The sequence below is a fragment of the Cydia pomonella genome, chromosome 22 (assembly GCF_033807575.1).
Source record: "Cydia pomonella isolate Wapato2018A chromosome 22, ilCydPomo1, whole genome shotgun sequence".
NCBI lineage: Eukaryota > Metazoa > Arthropoda > Insecta > Lepidoptera > Tortricidae > Cydia > Cydia pomonella.
This window is the reverse complement of record NC_084724.1, coordinates 2,030,155-2,054,229: the sequence shown is the minus strand read 5'-3', so window position 1 is coordinate 2,054,229 and position 24,075 is coordinate 2,030,155. Positions and strand designations below refer to the sequence as shown.

General features: G+C 36.9%; 2 protein-coding genes and 1 long non-coding RNA gene across 3 annotated transcripts in view; 2 read left to right on the top strand and 1 right to left on the bottom strand.

The window, feature by feature from the left end:
- LOC133530189 (uncharacterized) overlaps window positions 1-24,075 on the top strand; it is a 77,125-nt gene that overhangs the window by 32,439 nt on the left and 20,611 nt on the right. The window lies entirely within an intron of this gene.
- On the top strand, window positions 6,564-9,030 carry LOC133530177 (uncharacterized). The gene is made up of 2 exons (XM_061868033.1): window positions 6,564-6,977; window positions 7,694-9,030. Exons 1-2 carry the CDS (start codon window positions 6,827-6,829, stop codon window positions 8,857-8,859), a joined length of 1,317 nt encoding a protein of 438 aa, XP_061724017.1. The 5' UTR covers window positions 6,564-6,826; the 3' UTR covers window positions 8,860-9,030.
- On the bottom strand, window positions 13,968-23,667 carry LOC133530006 (zinc finger protein OZF-like). The gene is made up of 5 exons (XM_061867805.1): window positions 23,093-23,667; window positions 21,449-21,704; window positions 19,877-19,936; window positions 18,447-19,610; window positions 13,968-14,841 (listed from the first exon to the last, which is right to left on the bottom strand). The coding sequence occupies exons 2-4, from the start codon at window positions 21,666-21,668 to the stop codon at window positions 18,544-18,546; spliced, it is 1,347 nt and encodes a 448-aa protein (XP_061723789.1). The 5' UTR covers window positions 21,669-21,704; window positions 23,093-23,667; the 3' UTR covers window positions 13,968-14,841; window positions 18,447-18,543.

Below are 24,075 nucleotides of genomic sequence, written 5' to 3'. Positions count from 1 at the left end.
ATATACTTACTCGATAAATTGGGCCTACTGTTACTGTTTCTAACAGATTTTCGCGACCATATTTAAGATCTGATAGGTGAAGCCGCATTATATGTACGGTCACGTCTGAAAATATCGATACGAAAAAAGTGCCAAAAATATCTATACCTACACGACTTTATTACCCATATATTACGGTGGTGAATACATATTTTTGGCACAATTTTCATATCGATATTTTCAGACGTGACTGTACCTAGTTTGGATTCATCTGTATTATAACTATTGATAACTATGACGCACAAATTATGTGCATAAATGTATCTTTATGTCATTGACTTTTGACATTATTACGTAGATAATCAAGTACCTAACTTTGTCGCCGTTTGTAACGGGGCTCGTTTGTGTCGAATCCGGTAGTTCTGATATTTGCAGACTTGTTTATATGTTTATGATGTTGGCTCAATGAATATTCCAAGAGACCTCGTGCGCCGAACGCAACTTTGTCCAAAAACGAAAAAACCGTTATATCAGTTTTTTTTACATTTGGGCGATTATAAACATAGGACTAGTTTTTGATAGTACCTTCTCATATCGTTTTGTATTAAAGTAGGGTTCTCTGCCTTTTCGCCGAATTTCACTTGCCAACCAACTTTTCGCAGAAATTTCATTTCCCAACTTTACATAATCCAACCTAGTACGCAATTTTCATTTCCCAACTATGTGGTTGGGTAATGAAATGGTTGCGAAATAATTATTTGGGATAGTGAATTTATGAACGATGTATAGATTTTGACGATACTCTACAGGAGATACTATCTTCACATTATTTTGAAATCCTAGAATCCCGTATTTATTTAATTTTCGAATTGATACTGTATTGATTATGTTTTGTACATCTTCTTTGACGGTCATAATATGAATTCTTGTAGATTGACATGTCTGCAATTTATAATGTAAGTTGTAATCGAAATAAATAAATCTAAATGTAATAAAAACTTCTCGCAATTATATTCGACATTTCCTGGTGTTTCTTTAAATAATTTCCGAGTGCGTTTGTAATACAGTAGTTACATGTATAAGGTTTCTCGACAGTTTTGTACTATCATGTTGTCAGCTTGACCCATCACTGCGATAAGTCACCAATTACACCACATTGGTAAGGTTTCTTTCCAGCGTGTATCTTCTATTCTTCTGGTGTCCTCGGTTGTGCGTCTTCTGGTTACGTCGCAGGGTTGGGCCATTACTTACTGCATTTTTACCTGACTTCAAGATTTCAAAAGAGGAGGTTATCAATTCCTTTGTATGTTTTTTTTTAAATGTTTGTTACTTATTCCATAACTCCGTCATTTCTGAACCGATTTTGAAAATAATTTTTTTGTTTGAATTTATATATATATGCAGATTGGTCCCGTTTTTGTCAAAACTCAGTTCTGATGATGGGATCCATGAGGAATCGAGGGAACTCTTCAAATGTGAAAGGCATACATATAGTGATTTTTGTATTTTCTGTAACAAATCGAGCATTTACATTTAAAAAGTGACATTCGATGAAGTGGAACTGCTGATGATGATCAGAATGGAACTCTTCAACGACGCATAGTCCACGTTTCGCGATTTCTCCTTTTCGCTGTGTTTGTTAAGTAAATTAAATTTTCAAAACAAATTTTTGTCAAGTTCGAATTCTGACGATGGGGTCCATAAGGACTCGAGGGAACTCCTCAAATGTTAAAGGCATATATATAGTGATCTTAGTATTTTCATTAACAAATCAAGTATTTACATTTGTAGAAGTGACATTTGATGAAGTGGAACTGCTGATGATGATCAGAATGGAACTCTTCAACGACGCATAGTACACGTTTGGCGATTTCTCCTCTTCGCTGTGTTTCTTAAGTAAATTAGATTTTCAAGACAAATTTTTGTCAAGTTCGAGTTCTGTCGATGGGGTCCATGAGGAATCGAGTGAACTCTTCAAATATGAAAGGCATGCATATAGTGTTTTTTTTTTTAACAGATCAAGCATGTCAGGGTAGGCGTCAATGATACTCGAGTTGGACTTCAAGACTGTTTATTAATAATCTAGGGTGGGTGCACAATTCTCAACTACCGACATCTTCCTTCTTAAAATCAAAAATAAGAAAACAACATCCTTAAAAGAAGCATGCATTACCTTAATTCTATTAACCTAGTACTTTAAACAAACCTATGCTTTTCCATAGATTGTAAAGAACCTATACAATAATATTAGTTATTTAGATAACATTTGTATATTATATAATTCTTTGTTTTTACTAAATACATTATTCTACTTTTACAATTTTAACTAATAAAATAAGTATTTATTGAATTTGAACATTATTTAGGTACCTACTTGTTTTTATGAAGTACATATCTTATTATTATTTTTAATTGTTCATACTTTTTTAACTTTCTAACATATTTATTTTCTTTATACAATATTAAATGCGTTTTAGTTTATAATGTTTGTTTATTATTAGGTACTATCTTTTTTTTTTTACATAATGTATCCATACCTAAATAAACATTAAATATAATATTTTACTTAAATTTATCGAAATTGACAAATTAATCTACTAAACAATTATCTTAGTATATTTGAGTATTCATTTTTACTTATTTTAACAACCTATTAGGCAGGCAGGTCTCCAACAGGCAGGTATACTTGAATTCCAGTTATATACTCCAATTGCCCCATCTATTGGGAGGTATCACTGTCCTGCCGGAACGAGTTACATAAGAATCAGTTTGGTTTGTGTTTACATTAACAATATTTGAATTGGGAACCGAAGTTGATGTGAATTGCATTTGCGGCGGAAGAATGTGGTCGTAATCGAACCCATACTCCGGATCGGTTTCCGGACGGTGCGGGGAGTCCGGTATGATGTGACGTCTATTCCGTATTATTTTATTACCGTTTCCCATTAATATTTGATATGACCGATCTCTTAAAATTTTACTAACCGTTCCGCTTATCCAAATGCTGTTATTGTCATGCCTTACCTTTACTTTTTGCCCTACTTTTAAGGGAGATAAGTTTTTTGCGTTTATGTCGTAATACATTTTATATTTATTTTGACGGTCAATTAATCTGTTCCTAACGCTGTGATTAACTGTCGCATCTAAGACAGTTTCGCGTAGTGGTAGAATGCTACGTAATTTTCTATTTTGAAGTAATTCTGCCGGAGAGGGTAAGTATTCGCTAATTGGTGTATTAAGATATTCTAGCAAGGCTAGGCGAAAATCGGTCGACGTATAGGTGCATTTTTTTATAATATTTTTTATTACCTGAATGCTGCGTTCTGATTGTCCATTGGACTGGGCATAGTGAGGAGAAGAGCGTACGTGATTAAATTGCCATTCATTTGCAAAATTACTAAATTCACGTGAAACAAATTGAGGTCCTCCGTCGGACATAATTATCTCGGGTATTCCGTGACTACTAAATATACATTTTAACTCATCTATTATCGCGTGAGAGAGTGTGCTACGCATTTCGCGTACCTCCACATATTTGGTATAGTAATCGACAATCAGTAAGTAATTTTTTCGATTGATATGAAATATGTCAATACCTATTTTAGACCATGGTCTCTTTGGTACTTCGTGTGGAATTAGTTTTTCTTTTGTGTTGTTTTTTCTAAATGTTAAACACGCTTGGCAATTTGATATAAAGTTTTTTAATTGATTGTTTATTTCGGGCCAAAACAATAACTCTCGCGCTCTTAACAAACACTTTTCAAGGCCAAAATGCGCATAATGTATCTTTTGAAGCATGTCACCGCGTAACTTTTTAGGTATTATTATTCGACATCCTTTCCATAATAATCCATTTCCTTCTGTTAAATCCTCTCTGTATTGCCAATACGGCTTCACAACATCTTCTACGTCTTTTTTTTCTTCTGGCCATCCTTTTCTAATATACTTTCTTAACAGCTGCATCTCACTATCACTATCTGTTTCTTTTTGTAGTATTAAATAGTGCGTATCAGTTAGCTCATTGTATGCACACACTGTGTGCACCGCCTCTGTAAGTTCGTCTTGCAGGTCATGATGATCACTGGAAGAGGCCGCGGGCGGCTCGTAGGCGCGCGATAAAGCGTCCGCGATATGCAACTGCTTGCCTGGTTTGTAAACCAGCTGAAATGAATATGGTTGGAGCCTTAATAGCATGCGCTGTAATCTGGGTGGGGCATCCACAATCGGTTTTTTTTATTATACTCAACAGGGGCTTATGGTCAGTTTCAATCGTTATATCTGAGCGCCCATAAATATAACCATAAAACTTCTCACATGCGTATACGCATGCATATAACTCTTTCTCTATTTGTGCGTATCTCTGCTCAGTTTTTGTAAGTGCTTTTGAGGCATAACACACGGGCAGACCATCTTGTAAGAGTACACATCCCAGGCCACTCTTACTCGCATCTACTGAAAGTTTTATGGGCTTAGACATACTGTAATATTGCAGCACTGGTTTTTCGGACAAACATTTTTTTATGATATTCCATGTGTTTTCATGTCTCTCACTCCAATGCCACTCTATATCTTTCCGCAACAATTCTCTGAGTGGTTCGGTTTTATTAGAAAGATTAGGTATGAAATTACCCACGTACGTTGTTAATCCTAACAAACGTTCAACGTCCTTACTGTTCTGTGGCCTAGGCATATTAATAATAGCCGATATATGACTATCATCTGGGTATAGACCTTTCCTCGTAATTTTATGTCCTAAGTATTTAATTTCCTCAAGACCAAATTTACACTTAGCAAAATTTAATTTTAAATTAATTTTACGACATCTCTCTAATACCTGTCTCAACCTCTCATCATGCTCAGATTTCGTTTTTGCAAAGACTAAAATGTCATCTACGTACATACAAACTCCTTCGATATCGTCAAAATTCTCATATATTTTGCGATGGAAAACCTCACACGCAGACGATATTCCATAGGGCATACGTAGAAACTTATATCTCCCAAACGGTGTATTAAAAGTGCAAAGATCACTATTTTCTATTTTTACTTGCCAAAAACCATTAGTAGCATCTAGTGTGCTAAAATACTGAGCCCCTGACAAATTCGAAACTATTTCGTCTAACGTAGGCAACCTAAAGTGTTCTCGTTTTATAGCTTGATTCAATTCTTTCGGGTCTAAACATATCCTAAGATCTCCATTTGGTTTTTTTACGATAGTCATGCTGTTGACCCAATCAGTAGGGCCCTCAACCTTTGCTATGATATCTTGTCGCTCCATATCTTCTAACTTTGCCTTTAGTTTTTCTCGCAATGGTATTGGTACCTTTCTTGGAGCGTGCACCACAGGCTTGCATTCGCGATTCACTCTAATTTTATAACTACCAGGCAAACAACCTATACCCTGAAATACATCTTTATATTCCGTAACAAAAGCCGGAGAGTTCAATTGCTCCATTTCACTCACTGCGAATACTCTTTTAACCAAATTCATTACCTTGCAATCATATTTACCTAATACAGGAGAGGACGGCACATCCACCACTTTAAATTCCAAAAAATATACATTATCTTTATATACCACTTTCAAAAAACATTTGCCTAGAACTTCCAAGTTCTTTCCAGAATAACCGTGAAGCCGCGACGTGGTAACCATTAAATTTTCTTTGCTTAAACCAACTTGAGATAAGTAGCGTAATGGCAAAACATTAACTTCGGCTCCCGTATCAAGTTTAAACCTTAAATTATGGCTATTAATATTTAAAACAATCGACCATTCATCTATCTCATTATTAAGACAATATATTACCTGTTGGTCCGACTCCTCAATTTGATATACGCCACACATACGCGAAAAGTGATTCATGCGCGAACACCGTAAACAACGTTTCCCATACGCTGGGCACGCATAGTTTCCGTGCGTTGTACCACATTTGTTACAACAACGAGTACCGTTATTATACACATTATGCGCCGCACTACGAGCACCAGCGGCGCTCCCGCCCGCGCCAGCCGCCGCTCGCGCCGACACGGTCGAGTCCTGCGCGCGCCAACCGCTCCTGCTCCAAGCTCCCGCGCCGCGCCCGGCGCCACGGCCGCCTCGCGACCCCGCGAACCGTCCACGGCCGCGACCGTAACCTCCTCTTTGTGATATTTGCCATACATTATTATCTTGCAATGAATTGTTGTTGTCACCCGTCGTTATGTTATGTACCGATTTCTCTCGCGAGTCTTCAACAATTTTTTCCGAATACACTTTAGATACTATAGCCGCTCGACAAATCTCCATAGCTTGTTCTAAAGTCAAGTCGGCTTCACGTAATAATCTCTCCCGAATAGCTTTGCTCGCGATGCCACATATCAACCTATCCTTAATTAAGGAATCACATAAAGTTCCAAACTCACATGAAGTTGATAATTTCTTTAAATCAAACACATATTGTTCAATTGTTTCACTTTCTGCCTGATTTCGCGTAAAAAATCGATGCCTCTCAACCGTTAAGTTTTTCTTTTGATCAAAATATTTTTTAAATTCGTCCAAAACCTGTTCTACCGTAGTACACTTCACATTTAGTTGTTCATATTACTTTCGGGTTTCGTTCTCGATATTAGCATATATTACACATGTAGTTTCACAATAGACTCGCCATTTCGCACTATATTTTGGAGAAATAAAACAATTATTAAAAAAAAATAGGGTAGAAGAATTTATCGTCTCGATATCCAACCCTCACCAACCAGGCGCCATCATTCACGATTTAGTGCTTCGCTGTTTCGCACGTTGCTTTTAGCATTAAAATTAAATTAGCGTTTCTTTTGCGTGTTAAAAGTATATCATCGGTTTTAAACCATGCCGAAACGAAAAAGTGATGAAGATGATTACGATTATCTTGAAAAACAGTTACGAAAATTAAAACGTAGAATTAAAAGTAGGCGTAACCGCCGTCGTGATAGTTCTTTGTCTTCGTGTAGTGATGGTGTTTCGCTTCATGACCCGCGGGGTGAGTAGTTATATATAGTGATTTACTTTTGTATGTAGTTTACGGAAATCGTTTTTGACGTTATGAATGTTTCAAATTTGATACAAATATCGTAATGAATGGCATAATTAGTTACAAAAGTGTAATGTCATTGATTAAAAGGCTGGATATTCGGACTGTCCACATGGGGCTTTCCAAATCCATGTAATATATGTGTGTTTCCTGTTTTTTTGTACATTATTTATTGCAAGTAACGATTAATATACCTAATCAAGGAGTGTACCAACATTATTAAACCACTGGATAATCGGACTGTCCACATGGGGCTTTCCAAATCCATGTAATATATTCGTTTTTTAACTTTATTCATTACAAGTAACGATTAATATAATCAAGGAGTATACTGAAATTATTTAACCACTGGATAATCGGACTGTCCACATGGGGCTTTCCAAATCCATGTAATATATTCGTTTTTTAACTTTATTCATTACAAGTAACGATTAATATAATCAAGGAGTATACTGAAATTATTTAACCACTGGATAATCGGACTGTCCACATGGGGCTTTCCAAATCCAAATTGTAAATATGTACACAATCGGGTTCTCCTTCCTAGGGTGTTCCCACCGTGTCATACATGTAAAAAACCAGCTAGTTAAGTGGCTTTGCGTGTTTCTCATATTAAAGGAGTCTCACTAGCCCTTAAAAATATACTCTTTTATATTTCTATATAGAATGCGAATCAATCGCCAACGTTGACAATGACGTCATCGAACCCGAACCGGGGTGTTCCTATTGGAACGATTACTGGCCGGTACCGGACCCAAGCGACGGCGTCGATGATTTCGAATACCCCGCGCCTGCCGCGGCCAACCCGCCGCCTCCCGTTGCCGCCGCCACCGCTGCCGCTGCCGCCGCCACCGCCGCCGCCGCCGTACCTGTACTTACTACCACCGCCGCAATCTTGCCGTCCGCTGTCGTAGTTACCGGGCAGTCGCCTGCCCCTGCTTCAGTGCCGGCGCTCACCGCTGGCGCTATACCTCCACTTGTTGATGCTGCCGCGCTTTTAGAGGCACAGCAGCTGGCACAAGCAGCAGTTGAAACACCAAATGCGACTATTGACCGAGATTTGTTAGCAATACTAGGCGAAGACCCAACTGTCATAAAAGAATACGGTGACGATATACAGAGTGACCTGGCAATCAGATTAAATCATTTGGCCACTTCAGGTCTTACTAAAGAGAGCCGCGCAGAGATTAAAGATAAATATCTGATCCCCGGAAATTGTAAAATGATTAAGGCTCCAACTCTTAATCCAGAGATACGAGCATCCTTGATTGAAAGCCAGGCCAAACGTGACAAAGGTATAGAAAATAAGCAGGTTTTAAACTCCTGCGCTTTGTCGTCTCTCAGTAAAGCTATCACACTTCTTATTACATCTGACAGCAAAAACCAGGAAGTCCTTAGATTATTAATGGATACAGCGCGAATCTTAAGTGACATACAACATAGTAATTCAATGTTACGCAGATTTTTTATTCTGTCAACGGTGAAAAAAGAGCTGAAAGATCAACTAGAGAAGACGAAAATTGAAGATTTACTTTTCGGCAGCAATTTGGTGGAAACCTTGAAGTCAGCAAAAACTATTAGTAAAACCGGGGCAGATATGAGGTCCTCTGGACCTACAAATACTAAGGATGCGGAGCCTAAACAAACAAAAATGATAAACAAGGCTTTAAACGGACGAGGCCCCCCTGCAAATCGCAGACCGCATGCATCGGGGGGGACTCGGAACTGGCGGTCGGCGAATCCAGCTGCGACTTCGAGGCAAACGACGCCGAGGCACCGCAGCCACTCGAGGACATCGCCACGTCATCAATATACACGTCACAGACGTTAGTCCTGGTAATGCACGGTAAGCCTGCTAGGCGATTTTCTCATTTTCACCACGAGTGGACTACTATCACTAACAACCCAGTCATACTTGCTTTGATAAAGGGTTCTGAAAAATCTTTCACATAACCAGTTATTCAAACTGTCATCCCCAAAGAATCAACATAGGTATTCGCAATCTGAATATAAATCATTTGAAGATTCTCATTGCGAATGTTATGTCTTCCTTGCTGCTGTGCTGTGTCATTATGTGTTTATTGTATCGAAAAATACATTTCAAGTATTTTTCCTTATACCTAAACCTAAGCATTTAATTTAATACTAAATTTAAAACACAGCATTTAAAAATTAGAAAGGCAATAAACAGTTATGTAAGCAAAATAGTAGCGATGATAAAATAATAGCGATGATAAATTGTGGAGATGATACAGCTAGTGATCTATGGGATAAACATGAAAGCTCCTTATAATATAGATTACCTCGAGATTCTGGCAGCCTTCATAGGGCTTAAAGTTTTTTTTTTCAAATATTTCTGCGCATAGAACATGTTCCCTCTCTTCAAGAGACTGTTTATTTCGAAAGCCTTTGATTTCCCGACCTTACGATGAATTAATTATTTTTCATTGTAGCGATCGTGCAATTCATCGCTGGATTACGCTGGTTGTCGGGAAGCTATTCGGACGTCGCTACTTCTTAGGGGAGTCCCAGAACCATCTATTCCCATAATTATAGCGTCTCTTTCAGACAACACACTCAAACAGTACGATACTTGTTTTAAAAAATGGTTCTCATACTGCAAAGATAAGGGCATTAATGTTTATAAGGCATCAGAACTTGAAGTTTTAAGTTTTCTAACGTATGTCTATGAAAGAGGCGCTAAGTATGGTACCATCAATAGCTGCAGATCAGCATTGTCCTTGTTATTTAATCAAGATGTAACTAACAATGTTTTAATCAAGCGATTCCTTAAAGGTGTATTTCGTTCACGACCGGCGTTACCCAAATATAATTTGACTTGGGACGTTGACAAAGTGTTAAATAATTTAGCTGATTGGTATCCAAATAAAAATCTTAATCTTGAAAACCTGACCAAAAAATTAATAACATTATTAGCCTTAGTTACTGCTCACCGGGTCCAAACCTTATCTTCTATAAACATTAAAAATATAAAAATCTTAGATTCCGATATTATAATTCAAATTCCTGATTTAATCAAAACATCACGGCTTGGATCACATCAACCCGTGCTTTCATTACCATTTTTCTTGCAAAGGCCTGAGATTTGTCCCGCTGGTACCCTACGATCATATTTGGACAAAACTAATAATATTCGAAATGATATTGATTCATTATTTATTTCATTCAGGAAACCTCATCATAAGGTTACATCCCAAACTTTAAGTAGGTGGATTAGGAGCACATTATCAAGTAGCGGTATTGACACTACTTTGTTTACTGCGCACAGCACTAGACATGCGTCTACTTCCAAGGCCTTTAAATTAGGGGTTAGTTTAGACGTCATTCGGAAAACTGCTGGTTGGAGTGCAAAATCGTCAGTTTTTGCCAAATATTATAATAAAATAATATCTGAGCACACTGGTAACATTGATTTCGCTAGAAATATATTAAATACCTCATGATTCATATTATCTACGTATTAATAAACAATTAAGATTGTAATGAACATAAGTAGGTATTAAAGCGAACATATACCTATGTATCGTAATACTTATAGTTGTAATCCAATAAATTGTACCGGAGAGGATATACAAAGTTGCAATTAATATTATTAATTTGATTGTGTGTAAGAAATATACACTATATAATTCATTACATTCAGAGTTTAATTTAGTTTTAAAATATTTCACGACCTACACTTGCTCTAAACATCTACATGTGTAATATATGCTAATATCGAGAACGAAACCCGAAAGTAATTAATGATTAAACGAACTTACCTGTACGTGAAGTTCAATCATAATTACTCGAAGGGTTTCGTTCGAAGATATTAGCAACCCTCCCTGCCCTAGGACTAGCCTGACCCCAGGTCGTGAAATAATGTAGGAAACAGCTCAGCACCTCTCTAAACAGAATGATGGCGCCTGGTTGGTGAGGGTTGGATATCGAGACGATAAATTCTTCTACCCTATTTTTTTTTAATAATTGTTTTATTTCTCCAAAATATAGTGCGAAATGGCGAGTCTATTGTGAAACTACATGTGTAATATATGCTAATATCTTCGAACGAAACCCTTCGAGTAATTATGATTGAACTTCACGTACAGGTAAGTTCGTTTAATCATTAACAATTCCCTGCACTGTTCACCCACTATATGAAGCAATATATTTATTTGTATGGCCGATGTTTTTTTAGAAAGTTCACACGCGTCGAAATATATTGTAAATCCCTTACTCCATTTTTTCCAACTATCACTTAAACTGCCCGTAGTAATGTTCAATAAACTTTGATCATAAGTAAACGGTAACGGAGGCGTAAGCACTGTTTCCATTTTAGTATATAAACAACTGAGTCCTGTTAATTAAATATTATAACTTTTATTTTATCTTTGTTTGAACCATTTAAATAATTTCCGGCTGCGCCATGTCAGGGTAGGCGTCAATGATACTCGAGTTGGACTTCAAGACTGTTTATTAATAATCTAGGGTGGGTGCACAATTCTCAACTACCGACAAAGCATTTACATTTTAAAAAGTGACATTTGATGAAATGGAACTGCTGATTATAATCAGAATGGTACTCTTCAACGACGCATAGTACACGTTTGGCGATTTGTCCTCTTCGCTGTGTTTGTTAAGCAAATTAGATTTTCAAGACAAATTATTGTCAAGTTCGAGTTCTGACGATGGGGTCTATGAGGACTCGAGGGAACTCCTCAAATGTTAAAGGCATATATATAGTGATCTTAGTATTTTCATTAACAAATCAAGTATTTACATTTGTAGAAGTGACATTTGATGAAGTGGAACTGCTGATGATGAACAGAACGGAACTCTTCAATGATGCATAGTTCACGTTTGGCAATTTGTTCTCTTTGCCAAGCAGTTAGGTTTTCAAGGCACATTTTTATATTTCTATCCTATTTAGTTTTTTTTTAATAATTAACTGGTGCTTTATTTCATGCATGGTGTGAAATAATTTATCTTAAATACAGTCGAATACCCTATTGCGGGTATCTTACCAGTCAACCATAGGGCAAATCTGGAATGTGTCAAGATGGGTACAGTGGCAGAAAAAAACATGTTACTTCCTTTTCTACATAATTAGGCGTAGGAGGCGTAGGATGCATGTGCCAGGTTCTGTTACAATATTCCCCCGCGGACTCATGTCACCCCATTTATAAATAACGGAAACTGGCTCAAAATGTATATCACACATACTGTAAACACTGTTCAAAATACTTTATATTTAAGCCTTTCTTGTAGTGACTGTTTGTTTACCTAAATAAATTAAAAAAAAAAAAAAAATGCTACCACGTCAGGATCTAATGTTGGCATGCTTACTGTTTGATGTAATAAACACTCAGACTCCAAGCTATCTATACAAAAAACTGGTTTGGTCAACAAACAAAAGCTGTCACTCGGTTAGAGCCCCGCGTATTCTGATGCTGCAGCCTCAAAAATACCGCGCTGCTGCCTTTAGGGGAAGTTTTAGGTATCGGGCCACAAAAAAGTAAACCTCAATTTAAAATAAAATTACGCCAATACCTATTAGAAACCCAAAAACGAAGTGCCTAAAACTGGTTTGTTCCTGGTTCGTCGTATTCCTGTTTCGTCGTATTCAAGTTTCGTCGTATTCCTGTTTCGTCGTATTCCTGATTCGTCGTATTCTTGTTTCGTCGGAATTATATACATATAATTAAATATGTCGTGCAGTAAACCAGTATTTACTACATATGAAGATTTAATGTAATCACCAGTAATGCCCAATATTTTTACCAGGAATCAAATAAAATAGCGTATTAAACAAAGCACATCATCTTGAAATACAGAAAATATTCTCAGAACAAGTACCTAAAGTCCAACCCAATATGCTTAATGAAATGAAGGGTTAATTTACAATACGAGAAAATGGCTATTACAGTGGCAATAAATCCTTATCTCATATTTATGATTAGTAATTGATACATTTGATACACAAACTAACAAGGAAGGGTACCCAACTGTCCGACTCCGATTTGATTCATTTTGATATATGTTATAGAGTAGTCTTAAAATAACGGACACGTATTTTTTTTTAGCTGCCCAAACTCAACCTGTTAGGAGAAAATGGCCTTCAAAGTACTAAAAAGTTACTAAATCTTCTAACTCCTATAGAACGTGATGCTCAAGCAACTTGCTAGTTAATGGCTGGTTTGAGTATATGTTTGAAAGCAGCAAAAAATAATGAGCACGTGTTTTGTTACATCTGCTTAAACTCAAGTTTTCCTAAAAAATACCTGTCTTTATGTGTAACTTTATCGATAAGATATTATAAAACTTCGAATAACGATTTTTTTAGGAAAAAATGAGTTTTAGCCGATATAACAAAACACGTGCTCATTATTTTTTGCTGCTTTCAAACATATACTCAACCCAGCCATTAACTAGCAAGTTGCTTGAGCATCACTTTCTATAGGAGTTAGAAGATTTAGTAACTTTTTAGTACTTTGAAGGCCATTTTCTCCTAACAGGTTGAGTTTGGGCAGCTAAAAAAAATACGTGTCCGTTATTTTAGACTACTCTATAACATATATCAAAATGAATCAAATCGGAGTCGGACAGTTGGGTACCCTTCCTTGTTAGTATATAATTATTATCATAGTATAATGTAGGGGTATTGGCAGTCAATAAATATAGGAGTCAAATGCCAAATGCGTCCAGATACAATTTAGGAAAATGAGACAGAAATACAAAATTAACGCGAATTAGTCGATTAGGCAAAAACGATATGAATGATAACCTCCTTCTTTTTTTAAGTCGGTTAAAAATAATACACTTCTTTTTAGGGCAGTTGTGAAAAAAGATCTAAACATCACCGTAATATGTAAGAGTAATACGTTAAATAAAATAAATTACTATTTCACCACGTAGAATGTAGAAGATTTTATTTTACACTTAAGTATTAATATAGTCTAATACTGGCCACTTGTATGTGAACATTTTATCAGCTATTCATTATTTTGTTTATAATGTCCAGGGCCCGTAATTTTCATGCCGATGACATCAATTTGACGTCCCGCTCCATATAGGGTGATCCCAAATAGTTTTATTGTAAATTATTAATCATTAGTCATCAATCATTTTAATCATGTACAAATTACTGCAAAAGTACTCTACTTACACGAGGAATAAATAATACCTACTTGATACGTGAAATGTAAATAAAAGTAATTGATTTGTTTTTCAACATACATTTTATTAAATGGTTAACAACACATTACAATAGTTACGTAGAAAACAGAATTCCTCTCTAACGTAAAGCACGCCATCCTTCTTACATTAATTCCTATGCAAAGAAAATCTAAGTCATCTTCGCGTTCATACGTAATGCAATATTTATAAATAAATAAATAAATAAAATAAAAAGCATTTATTTCGGACAATATCCATAGGTAATACACAAAACAACAAACAACCAAAATATTTACATATAAATTACAAAAAATAAAATAAAAATATGAATTAAATTAAATTAAAAATGCGGATAAATTAAATTAACATTATTCATTACATTAAATCAAAATTATCAATTAAATTACATTAAAATTAACAAATAAATTAAATTAAAATTATCAATCACATTATATTAAACTGATTACTTGTCGTAGTTGGCATGTGGCGCGTGAGATTTCGCCCAGTGGCCAAATATCGGGCTGTCATGGGCCCCTGCGACCGCGCTCAAGAGCCTGTTCCTTTTAAATCCTTTTGTTTTATTATCGTATTTTTGTTTGTTGTGTCACACATTTGGTTAATTACTCCAACTTCTCTGCTAAAAAGAAAATGTATAATTGATGCACACATTTTTTCTGATTTCAACAACTTATACAATTAGGAATTCAGTATTTTTATTTCTCAGTGGCACTTTTAACATTTTTGACAGCACGTTTTTTTAATATGAACGAATAAAAAAGGTTACATTTAAAAAGGTTTTATTACATAAGTATTGTAATAAAACCTTTTACAGTACATATGGGGCTACTTTATAGCACTAGTGCGAGAAGTAGCATATTACGTTACTGTGTCGAACATTTAAAGGGCCATATGTACTGTAAAACGTTGTACGATACATGTGCGAATAGGTAATTCGCAACTCGTGTCGATTTAAAACACTCCCTTCGGTCGTGTTTTAATTTACCCTGCCAACTATAGACCGATTTCGGTCACTTCCATACTCTGTAAGAGTATGGAACGTGTACTGAATAACCGACTCCTGGCATACCTAGAAGCGAACGACCTGCTCAGTGACCGGCAGTACGGGTTCCGCCGAGGCCGGTCTACTGGAGATCTTCTAGCGTATGCCACCCACATCTGGAGTGAGGCCATCGAAAAGAATGGAGAGGCTTTAGCCGTCTCTCTAGATATATCGAAGGCTTTTGACAGGGTCTGGCACGAGGGCCTTATTAACAAGCTACCGTCCTTCGGTTTTCCCCCTAGTTTTTGTGACTGGGTATCAGACTTTCTGAGGGATCGATCGATTCGTGTGGTCATTAATGGCTGCTCGTCCGATCAATTGGCAATCAATGCCGGAGTCCCTCAGGGGTCCGTGCTTTCAGCGACCCTTTTCCTGCTCCATATAAACGACCTGCTGAAACCAGGTACGTTCGGATATGCAGATGACACTACGGTTGTTGAAAGCTACATACCCAATTCACGAGCTAGTGGAGTCCAAATACAGTCGCTCAGGGAGGCAATGGTCGAACGCATGAACGTGTCACTAAAGGCAGTCTCTGATTGGGGTGAAGCCAATTTGGTCTCGTTCAATGCTAGTAAGACCCAGGCGTGTCTTATCTCCGCCAAACGGAGTCCATTCCATCTGACTCCTACTTTCCGAAATGTATCCCTTCCGATAACCGACCATCTTGAGCTTCTCGGAATCTCGCTGACTTCGAAACTCAACTTCGGCCCGCACATCGAGTCGAAAGCACAGTTAGCAGCAAAAAAGCTGGGCATCCTCAACAAGGTGAGGCAGTATTTTACACCTAGGCAACTGCTCGACCTTTACCTAGCACAAGTGCGATCGTGTGTGGAATACTGTTCGCATCTGTGGGATGGTTCAGCAAAATACCAGCTTGAGGCACTCGAGTCAGTTGAGAGGAGAGCCAAGAGAATCATTAATGATGACGATCTGACGAATGCTCGACTCCAAAGTCTGGAGCATCGTCGCAAGGTTGCCAGCTTAACGATCTTTTACAGGATACATTTCGGAGAGTGTGCCGAGGAACTGCACAACCTTATTCCTCCGTCCCCATTTCACCATCGGACTACCAGACAATCGGCACTCCGGCACCGCTTCATGGTAGGTATTCCACAAATACGCACGAAGCGTTTTGCTTCAACATTTCTTATGCGAACTGCCAAGGAGTGGAATGCCCTGCCCGAGTCTGTGTTTCCGCATGAGTACAATCTGGGTCTCTTCAAGGCTAGGGTAAATAGGTATCTCATAGGTAAGCGTGCTCCACCGTAGACTGCATCATCACTTACCATCAGGTGAGATCGTGGTCAAACGCTTGCCTATCGTTATAAAAAAAAAAAAAAAAAAAAAAAAATTTATCGCCACTCGTTTCGAATTTCCTATTTTTCGCACTTGTATCGTAATGTACTATTTTAATGTAACCTTTGTCATAGTGACAATCAACATCTAGACGCTAGAGATTTCATATTATTGTCACTGTCAATTATGACGAATTTAATCGGAATCATACTCTATGCAGCGTGACGTCATTTTTGCGTCAACGGCATGAAAATTACGGGCCCTGATAATGTCATTTGATTGTCAATAATACTTGTTTTTATAGACAGTAAAACGGGAAGCAGAAGATTCTTGTTACGTGGCGGTTACAAGTATAATTTCGATAAACAAAACAAAGGTGGTTCAACTAGCTGGAAGTGCTCTAACAGAACGATCTGCTCAACTTTGTCTATCCAATGGTTGGTCATGGTGGTTGTTGGTTGGTTGGTATATAAAAGGCAATCACGTTTCATATCCCGGTCGATTTAAGTCTGGTGGCAAGTATTATCAACGTAGCTACTGTGAGTACAAATGCACTGGGCAATCACGCTTAGAAACATACCAGGTGATACATACTGGGGCGAAGCCATTTAAATGTGGCGATTACGACTACAAATGCAATCAGAAACATAACCTACGAGTTCACCAAAGAATACACACCCGAGAGAAACCGTACACATCCACGTATTCTAAATATATTTCATAATATTTAATCTAATTCTAATTAACTTACATAGTAATGTATTAGATAGATAGATAGTATATAAAGCGTTTATATATAATTTTTTAATTTTTATTGTTTTAGACAAGTTTAATTTAGTAAAAAAATGTAGTTAAGATTATCACCTATACACCACCATATTACAATAAATAGTTATAACCGAGCAAAGCTCGGTCGCCCAGGTACTATATATATATATATATATATATATATATATATATATATATATATTATATATATATATATATTCTTTTCGGTTCGGTGTAATATCTCCTAGAAATTCTCTGAAGTCCCTATTATATTCTGAAATCCGCAACCAAAAAGCAGTTTGGTATCCCCGATTTTTGTTTTGCAAATAATAACTTTTTAAAGTTATGTTTGAAAGTTTTACAGGTGGGGGTATCATTCCAGCATTTGGTTGCGAGATATCGGAAACAACCAGTAAAAGCAACCGTTATACGAATTTAATTAATGTTTTACATCACACTCACCACGTGATCTGGGTTCCGACAGAATACTAGTGCTTTGCTCGAAGGAGTGAAGCGTATAGCTGAGTCGGCACCTTTTTGTTGTTGCTGCAATGCACACATTGTAACTATTACTATTTCTCTATTCCTGTTATGTTTATAATATTTATAAGATTCTGTATTTTGAGAATTACTTACAAGTCAATACTTTTCTATGTAAGTTAATTAGAATTAGATTAAATATTATGAAATATATTTAGAATACGTGGATGTGTAAGGTTTCTCTCAGGTGTGTATTCTTTGGTGAACTCGTAAATTATGTTTCTGATTGCATTTGTACTCACAGTAGCTACGTTGATAATACTTCCCACCAGACTTAAATCGGATATGAAACGTGATTGCCTTTTATATACCAAGCAACCAACAACCACCAAGACCAACCATTGGATAGACGAACAAGTGTGGACGCGACCAGTGGTAACGTTGAAAGCGAACGCAGCCGACGCGCGATTGAGGGTAGACCGAGCGCGGTGTACACAACGCCGACACCCACCCGCTATCTCCAGGTACCCGTGAACAAGATGCATGTAACTGCGTCGAAATATCGGGAGCTCAAAAACAATATTAAAGGTAATCACGGTTTATTTCCCGGTTAATTGAAATCTAGTAAAACTAACCGTGAATCATTCAAAACTGTTACTTCCCACCAGTATGTGTCAATTCATCTATTCGTAACTTTGACCTACTGCACTTGTAGTCGCAATGACTACAGTTTCACGACTTCTCTCTAGTGTGTATCCTCTGGTGTGATAGTAAGTGTTGTTTCCGCTTGCACCTGTAGTCGCACTCGCTACACTCAAATGGCTTCGCGCTAGTATGTATCATCTGGTGTGATCGTAAGTGTGATATCTTAAAGCATTTGTATTCACAGTGGCTACACTGAAAAGGCATCACGCCATGCGCCACTTGATGTTTTCGTAAACTTAGCTTATCTCTGCATTTGACGTCGCAATAACTACATGTATACGGCTTCTCTCCGGTGTGTATTCTTTGGTGAATTTGTAAATCTCCTTTCTGCCTGCACCTGTAGTCGCAGATGCTACATTGAAATGGCTTCTCCCCAGTATGTATCATCTGGTGTGTTCGTAAGTATGATTTCTGACTGCATCTGTAATCACAGTAGCTACATATAAAAGGCTTCTCGCCAGTATGTGTCCTTTCGTGTCTTCGCAACTTATAACTATCACTGCACTTGTAGTCGCAATTACTACATTTGTAAGGTTGTTTTCCAGTAAGTATTCTCTGCTGCCTCCGGTTGTGTGTCTTCTGATGACGTCGCAGGTTTGATTCTACACTGCATTTAAAGTCACAGTCGCTACACTTAAAAGGATTTCCAGCCATGTGTATTGCTTGGTGTTTGTGTAAATCAGTTTTACACGAACTTGTGTAGCTACAGTGTCTACAATTGAATTTATTCTCCAAAGTGTGACTCTTTAAATGAGTCTCCAAAGTTTTCTTGGAACTTGTTGCATACTCACATTCAGCACACATGAAATTTGTAACACCGTGTTCGCTTTTCTCGTGTTCTATCACAAGCAATTTGGTTTGAAACGTAGAATTACAAAAATCACAAGCAAATGGTTTTGGTCCGGTTGACAAGTGCGTGTGTTTTATGTGTTTCCTCAAAATAAACTTGTTTTTGAAACGCTTGCCGCAGTGTTCGCAGCCGTTGGGTTTGTCTCCACTGTTCGCAGTGGCGTCGCCGCGGAGGCGCTCGAGCACCACGGAACAAGCCGTCGCGAGCTGTTCCCTGGCGCGGGCGGCGCTGCCGTCCGAACACACTGAAACGCAAATTAACAAAGCATTGAAAAGGGTTAAATCTATTTAAAATATTTTCAAAGTTTCCAATTCGAGTTTTTCCAAATAAATTGGTATTTCTAAACAGTAACAAAATAAATGAAAATTATAGTAGTAATTATTAACTTTTTTTGCCATGGTTATAAAGTAATATATACGTAATATCTTTAAGAATAAGGAATACATTTTTGTAAACTTTTCACCTTTAGGTACTACATATGAGACATGAACAATCAAAACATGAACTCACCCATGAGTTCCTTGGTCTTCTCTCCGACCTCTGACTGCTCCACCAGTATGGGCTCTTCATCTGAAGCAAAACTTAATTATATAAACTTCAGAACAAACACCGCTTTATGAAGCATTCACGAAGAGTCAGATCACCACACATCAGTGGTATTTTACAAGCTTTTATTTAGTTTCACCTGTCCCGTTGTCTGTCTGTCTGTAATAAAATCTTGCAAGTTAAATTTGATCCACTTCCCGGTTTCCGATTGAGCTGAAATTTTGCATGCATATGTAAGTCGGGTGACAATTCAATATTATGGTACCATCGAGCTGATCTGATGATGGAGACAGCAGGTGGCCATAGGAACTCTGTGAAAACAATGCAACCTAATTGTGTTTGGGGTTTTTAGAATTAGCTCGATGAGTATTAGTCGCTTGTCTAAAAAAAAGGACAGTCAGCGATAAAAGCTTGTAACAAAAATGTAATTTTTGCCAAAAATTGATTACTAGTAAAATGCCACGCAGCAAGCAGCACTGCCGAACTCCACCCAACACCAATTTATTCTACAGCCCTTGGTTATATCTTCAACGCAATTCTTTTAATTTACATCATTACATTGTGTATTAAGCGTGGTAAACCAGAATGTAAAACCAGTGAGAATTAAATTTTGAATTAATTAATACGTGTTCTTAATTCCTGTACCGCTTGTGGCACACAATGTTTTTCATCACATTTGTGCAAGTGTGATGAAAAAATACATTACACCCCTAGGCCGAAATTTAGGATTTACGGACCGCATAACCTAGTTGTTAGTGTATGAACTAATAATATGCATGTATTACTATTCGACACAATGTATATTGTTCAGAATAAAATAAAATAAATAATTAAATAACACTTTTTACGAGCAAGAGTGATGAAAAATATTGTTATGTTAAATACTGATAATGAGGACCTAGATAAATACGAAGCGGGGGTGTATTATGTCGAGGAGTGATTCAGGAACGTATGTGTATAAAAATAGCTTTTATTTTTTTCCTGTTCATGGCTTAACAGATTTGTGTAGAATTATTTCATACTTGTACCAATAAACTTATTTAATTTTTTTTTACAGTTTTAGACCAGTTCACTGAATCTATATTTATGTTGGTATTTTTGTCAGTAGTCACCCTTTAAATAAGACTATCCCGTTCTGTCAGTTCCCCCCACCACTCATGCCCAATCCATACGTATTTTGATATTCCTAGATTCATGGGGAATCCATAGTTCTTACGACAGAAAAGATAAGAAAGTGCGTACATGCAAAAAAAAACAAATAGATTGATGTAGACGATACAAAGTTCACCAGGTCATCTAGAATATTGATAAAACCAACAGTTTAGAGGCTTAGTTTTTTATTTGCCCCAGGGATCTTTTTCTCCTAGCTACGCCACCTGAGCCCACAAATAATTATAACAAGTTTTCGGTCTCCAAATTTTGTTGTCGTTTTTTCTGTATAGAAAAACATCAGCGTTGCAAACAGAACTTAGCTCAGCTCTTGGTGGACTGAGCATTTCAAACACAACAAATAGGTTATATCAAATGGTAAACAACCTTGTAATGGGAGCACTTTAGGGCGGTGCCACTCCTCGGGGCCCAGCACGAGCTCGTCCTTGACCTCATGGTCGGTATATAGTTCGGCCCGCGCGGCCGCCGCGCTCACTCTGCTCCACGCGCTGTCCTCGCACTCCCACTCCTCCTCCACAAACGACTCTCCGGGCTCTGTCTTCACACACACTGCCTCCTCTTTAACATATGCAGTCGCTTGTGACATCTTGTTGTATGCTCACAAGCTGGTAGCAATGAGAACCTGTAATGCAAGTAGCACATGATGATTTATGGAGCCTCACAGAAACCACCATAGATCAATGAGTGTTATAGCATTTAATGAATGAATTAATTAGTCAAAATCTTTATTTCAGGCAACTAGTGGCCATAGATAAATACCTTAAAACGAACATACATACATATTATAACAATATATTTTAAAACTAACACTACAAATCACATTATTGTTGCGATGCATTACGCAACCCCGCAGTGTCAGGGAGCCGGCCTCGGAACCGCCGAAACTTGACACCCTTTGAAACTCCTCCTTGATGAACGTCTAGTGTTCAGTCGGAACGCTCACCACAAACGAATTAGCATCCGCAATGTGTCGAAATTCCAACTTCGCGACCCTCTGGACGATTCTGGACTTTGTTCTCACATACTTTACGATGTCATCTACCTTCGTCTTAATTTCTAGCAGAATAAGATGTGTATCACGCAAGTAGGTATTACACACATATTTGAAATGTAAAGAAAATGGTAAATATGCAAAAATATCAAACATTGAACATTTTTGGCAATTAGAGACAAAGTATTTTTTTCATTTCAAATATTATTAATGATGTGCTGGTATTCCATGAAATGGTAAACAATTAACAAGCCCGGGGACTGATTTTGGGCATGATATCAAGAAGTGTGGATGTAATTGGTGCTTTAATTTAAATTGGTCCAGAATCAATTGTACAAAGACCCTGTCTGTATCTGTATAGACTGCTATTTTGTTATGAATCACCATTTTTTAAGCCAGGTAATGTTGAGCACGGTAAGCAATGTTAGGCATAGTAGGCAATGTTGAGGCAGTTGATGGGAATCATTTGATAAATATTCGTTACAATATAAAAATTACCTACATAGCCACCATGTTAGATTAATTACTATTACAAAATGTAAGAGAAACTTAACTAAAAGAAAATACAAAATTCCACAGAATAATTTGGTGTAAGGCAATTGCTACTGTTGGAGTAAAGGTAGCTATTGCTAGAATTACAAGTTGGATACAGTTAGACGCAATCACGTAAACCCTTGGAATGGCAGGCCGTCGACTCCTGACCCATTATGTCATTTGAATTTCAAATTTGATTAATTGAAATAAGATAAAAATCCAATAACTCAAAAACTATACATGCCACTTGAAGAGTTAACATTCAATCAATCAATCATTTATTTATTTGAAAAAATACAGTAACATAAGGCATTAGAACTATTCATGTACAATGTGTATTTTGCTTGCAAGCAAGCGTGCAAATATAATGTCAAATCTAAGCATTGAAAAATAACAAAAACTAAAAATAACAAGCATAAACTACATCATACGTAAAACTAGATAGTATAGATACAATATAAGTGAGTAGAAGAACCTATTCCTACCTTTCTCGTTTCATCCAAGCTTTGAACAGTCGACGAAAGCTAAAGTATATTTTTTCATTTGGCAAAAACTGCAAAGCACGTATCGTAGACAGCTCGTGCTGGTACAACAATTTCATTTAAAGCGAAATTAACACGCAACTCATTAACTTAACATTACCTCAAAAACAAAGAAAAATAACATATATTATAATCACTACTTTTTAAAAGACGGGACTTTCATACTAGCGAGTGGAATCAGTTTGTTTCGCAAATCATTACCAAAATATACGACAAAGAACTGTCAAAGAACCATAGTACCAACATAAACGATTTAAATAGTACGCTACACGCTTGCGATTCTTATCGATATCGATAAAATGGGGAGGGTTGAAACATAGGCTCCTGTCTACAAATTTTGTACTCGAAATCAGGTTAGCATAGAGTCCAAATTTAAGTTGTGTTATATAGTGGATAGTTCTTTGAGTGGACTAATATCTGGTCGGGCTTAATGTGGACCCGAATTATTTTAATACCGTTTTTAAGTCGTGTTTTATTAAAAGCTTTATTTTCAAAATGATGGGGTACTTAGACACACCCCACACCATACTACATACATACTTTGCATACTTTAGTGCTAAGTCAATTTGTGTAATAATGTCTTATAATATTTCTTTATTTATCATAAAAACAGTGATTAATTTTCTTACATTTTAGGTTAATATATTAAATAATGACTAGATAAAAAAAATATGGAAGCTAATGACCACTAATGCATAAATTATAGATAATTTATGCATTGTTAATCTTCGATGAATTAATTATGGTCATATTGCATTCAAGCTCTCAGGAAATTACACATATTTAATTAAATTATTTACACTGATATACAAATAAAACTACAGTTATCGATAGTTATATTACATCCCTAGTTCACAACGAAAAAGAATATAAAATATCTAATTTTCGATGTGTTTATAGCCTGCTGACCCAAAATAAGGTCAAAT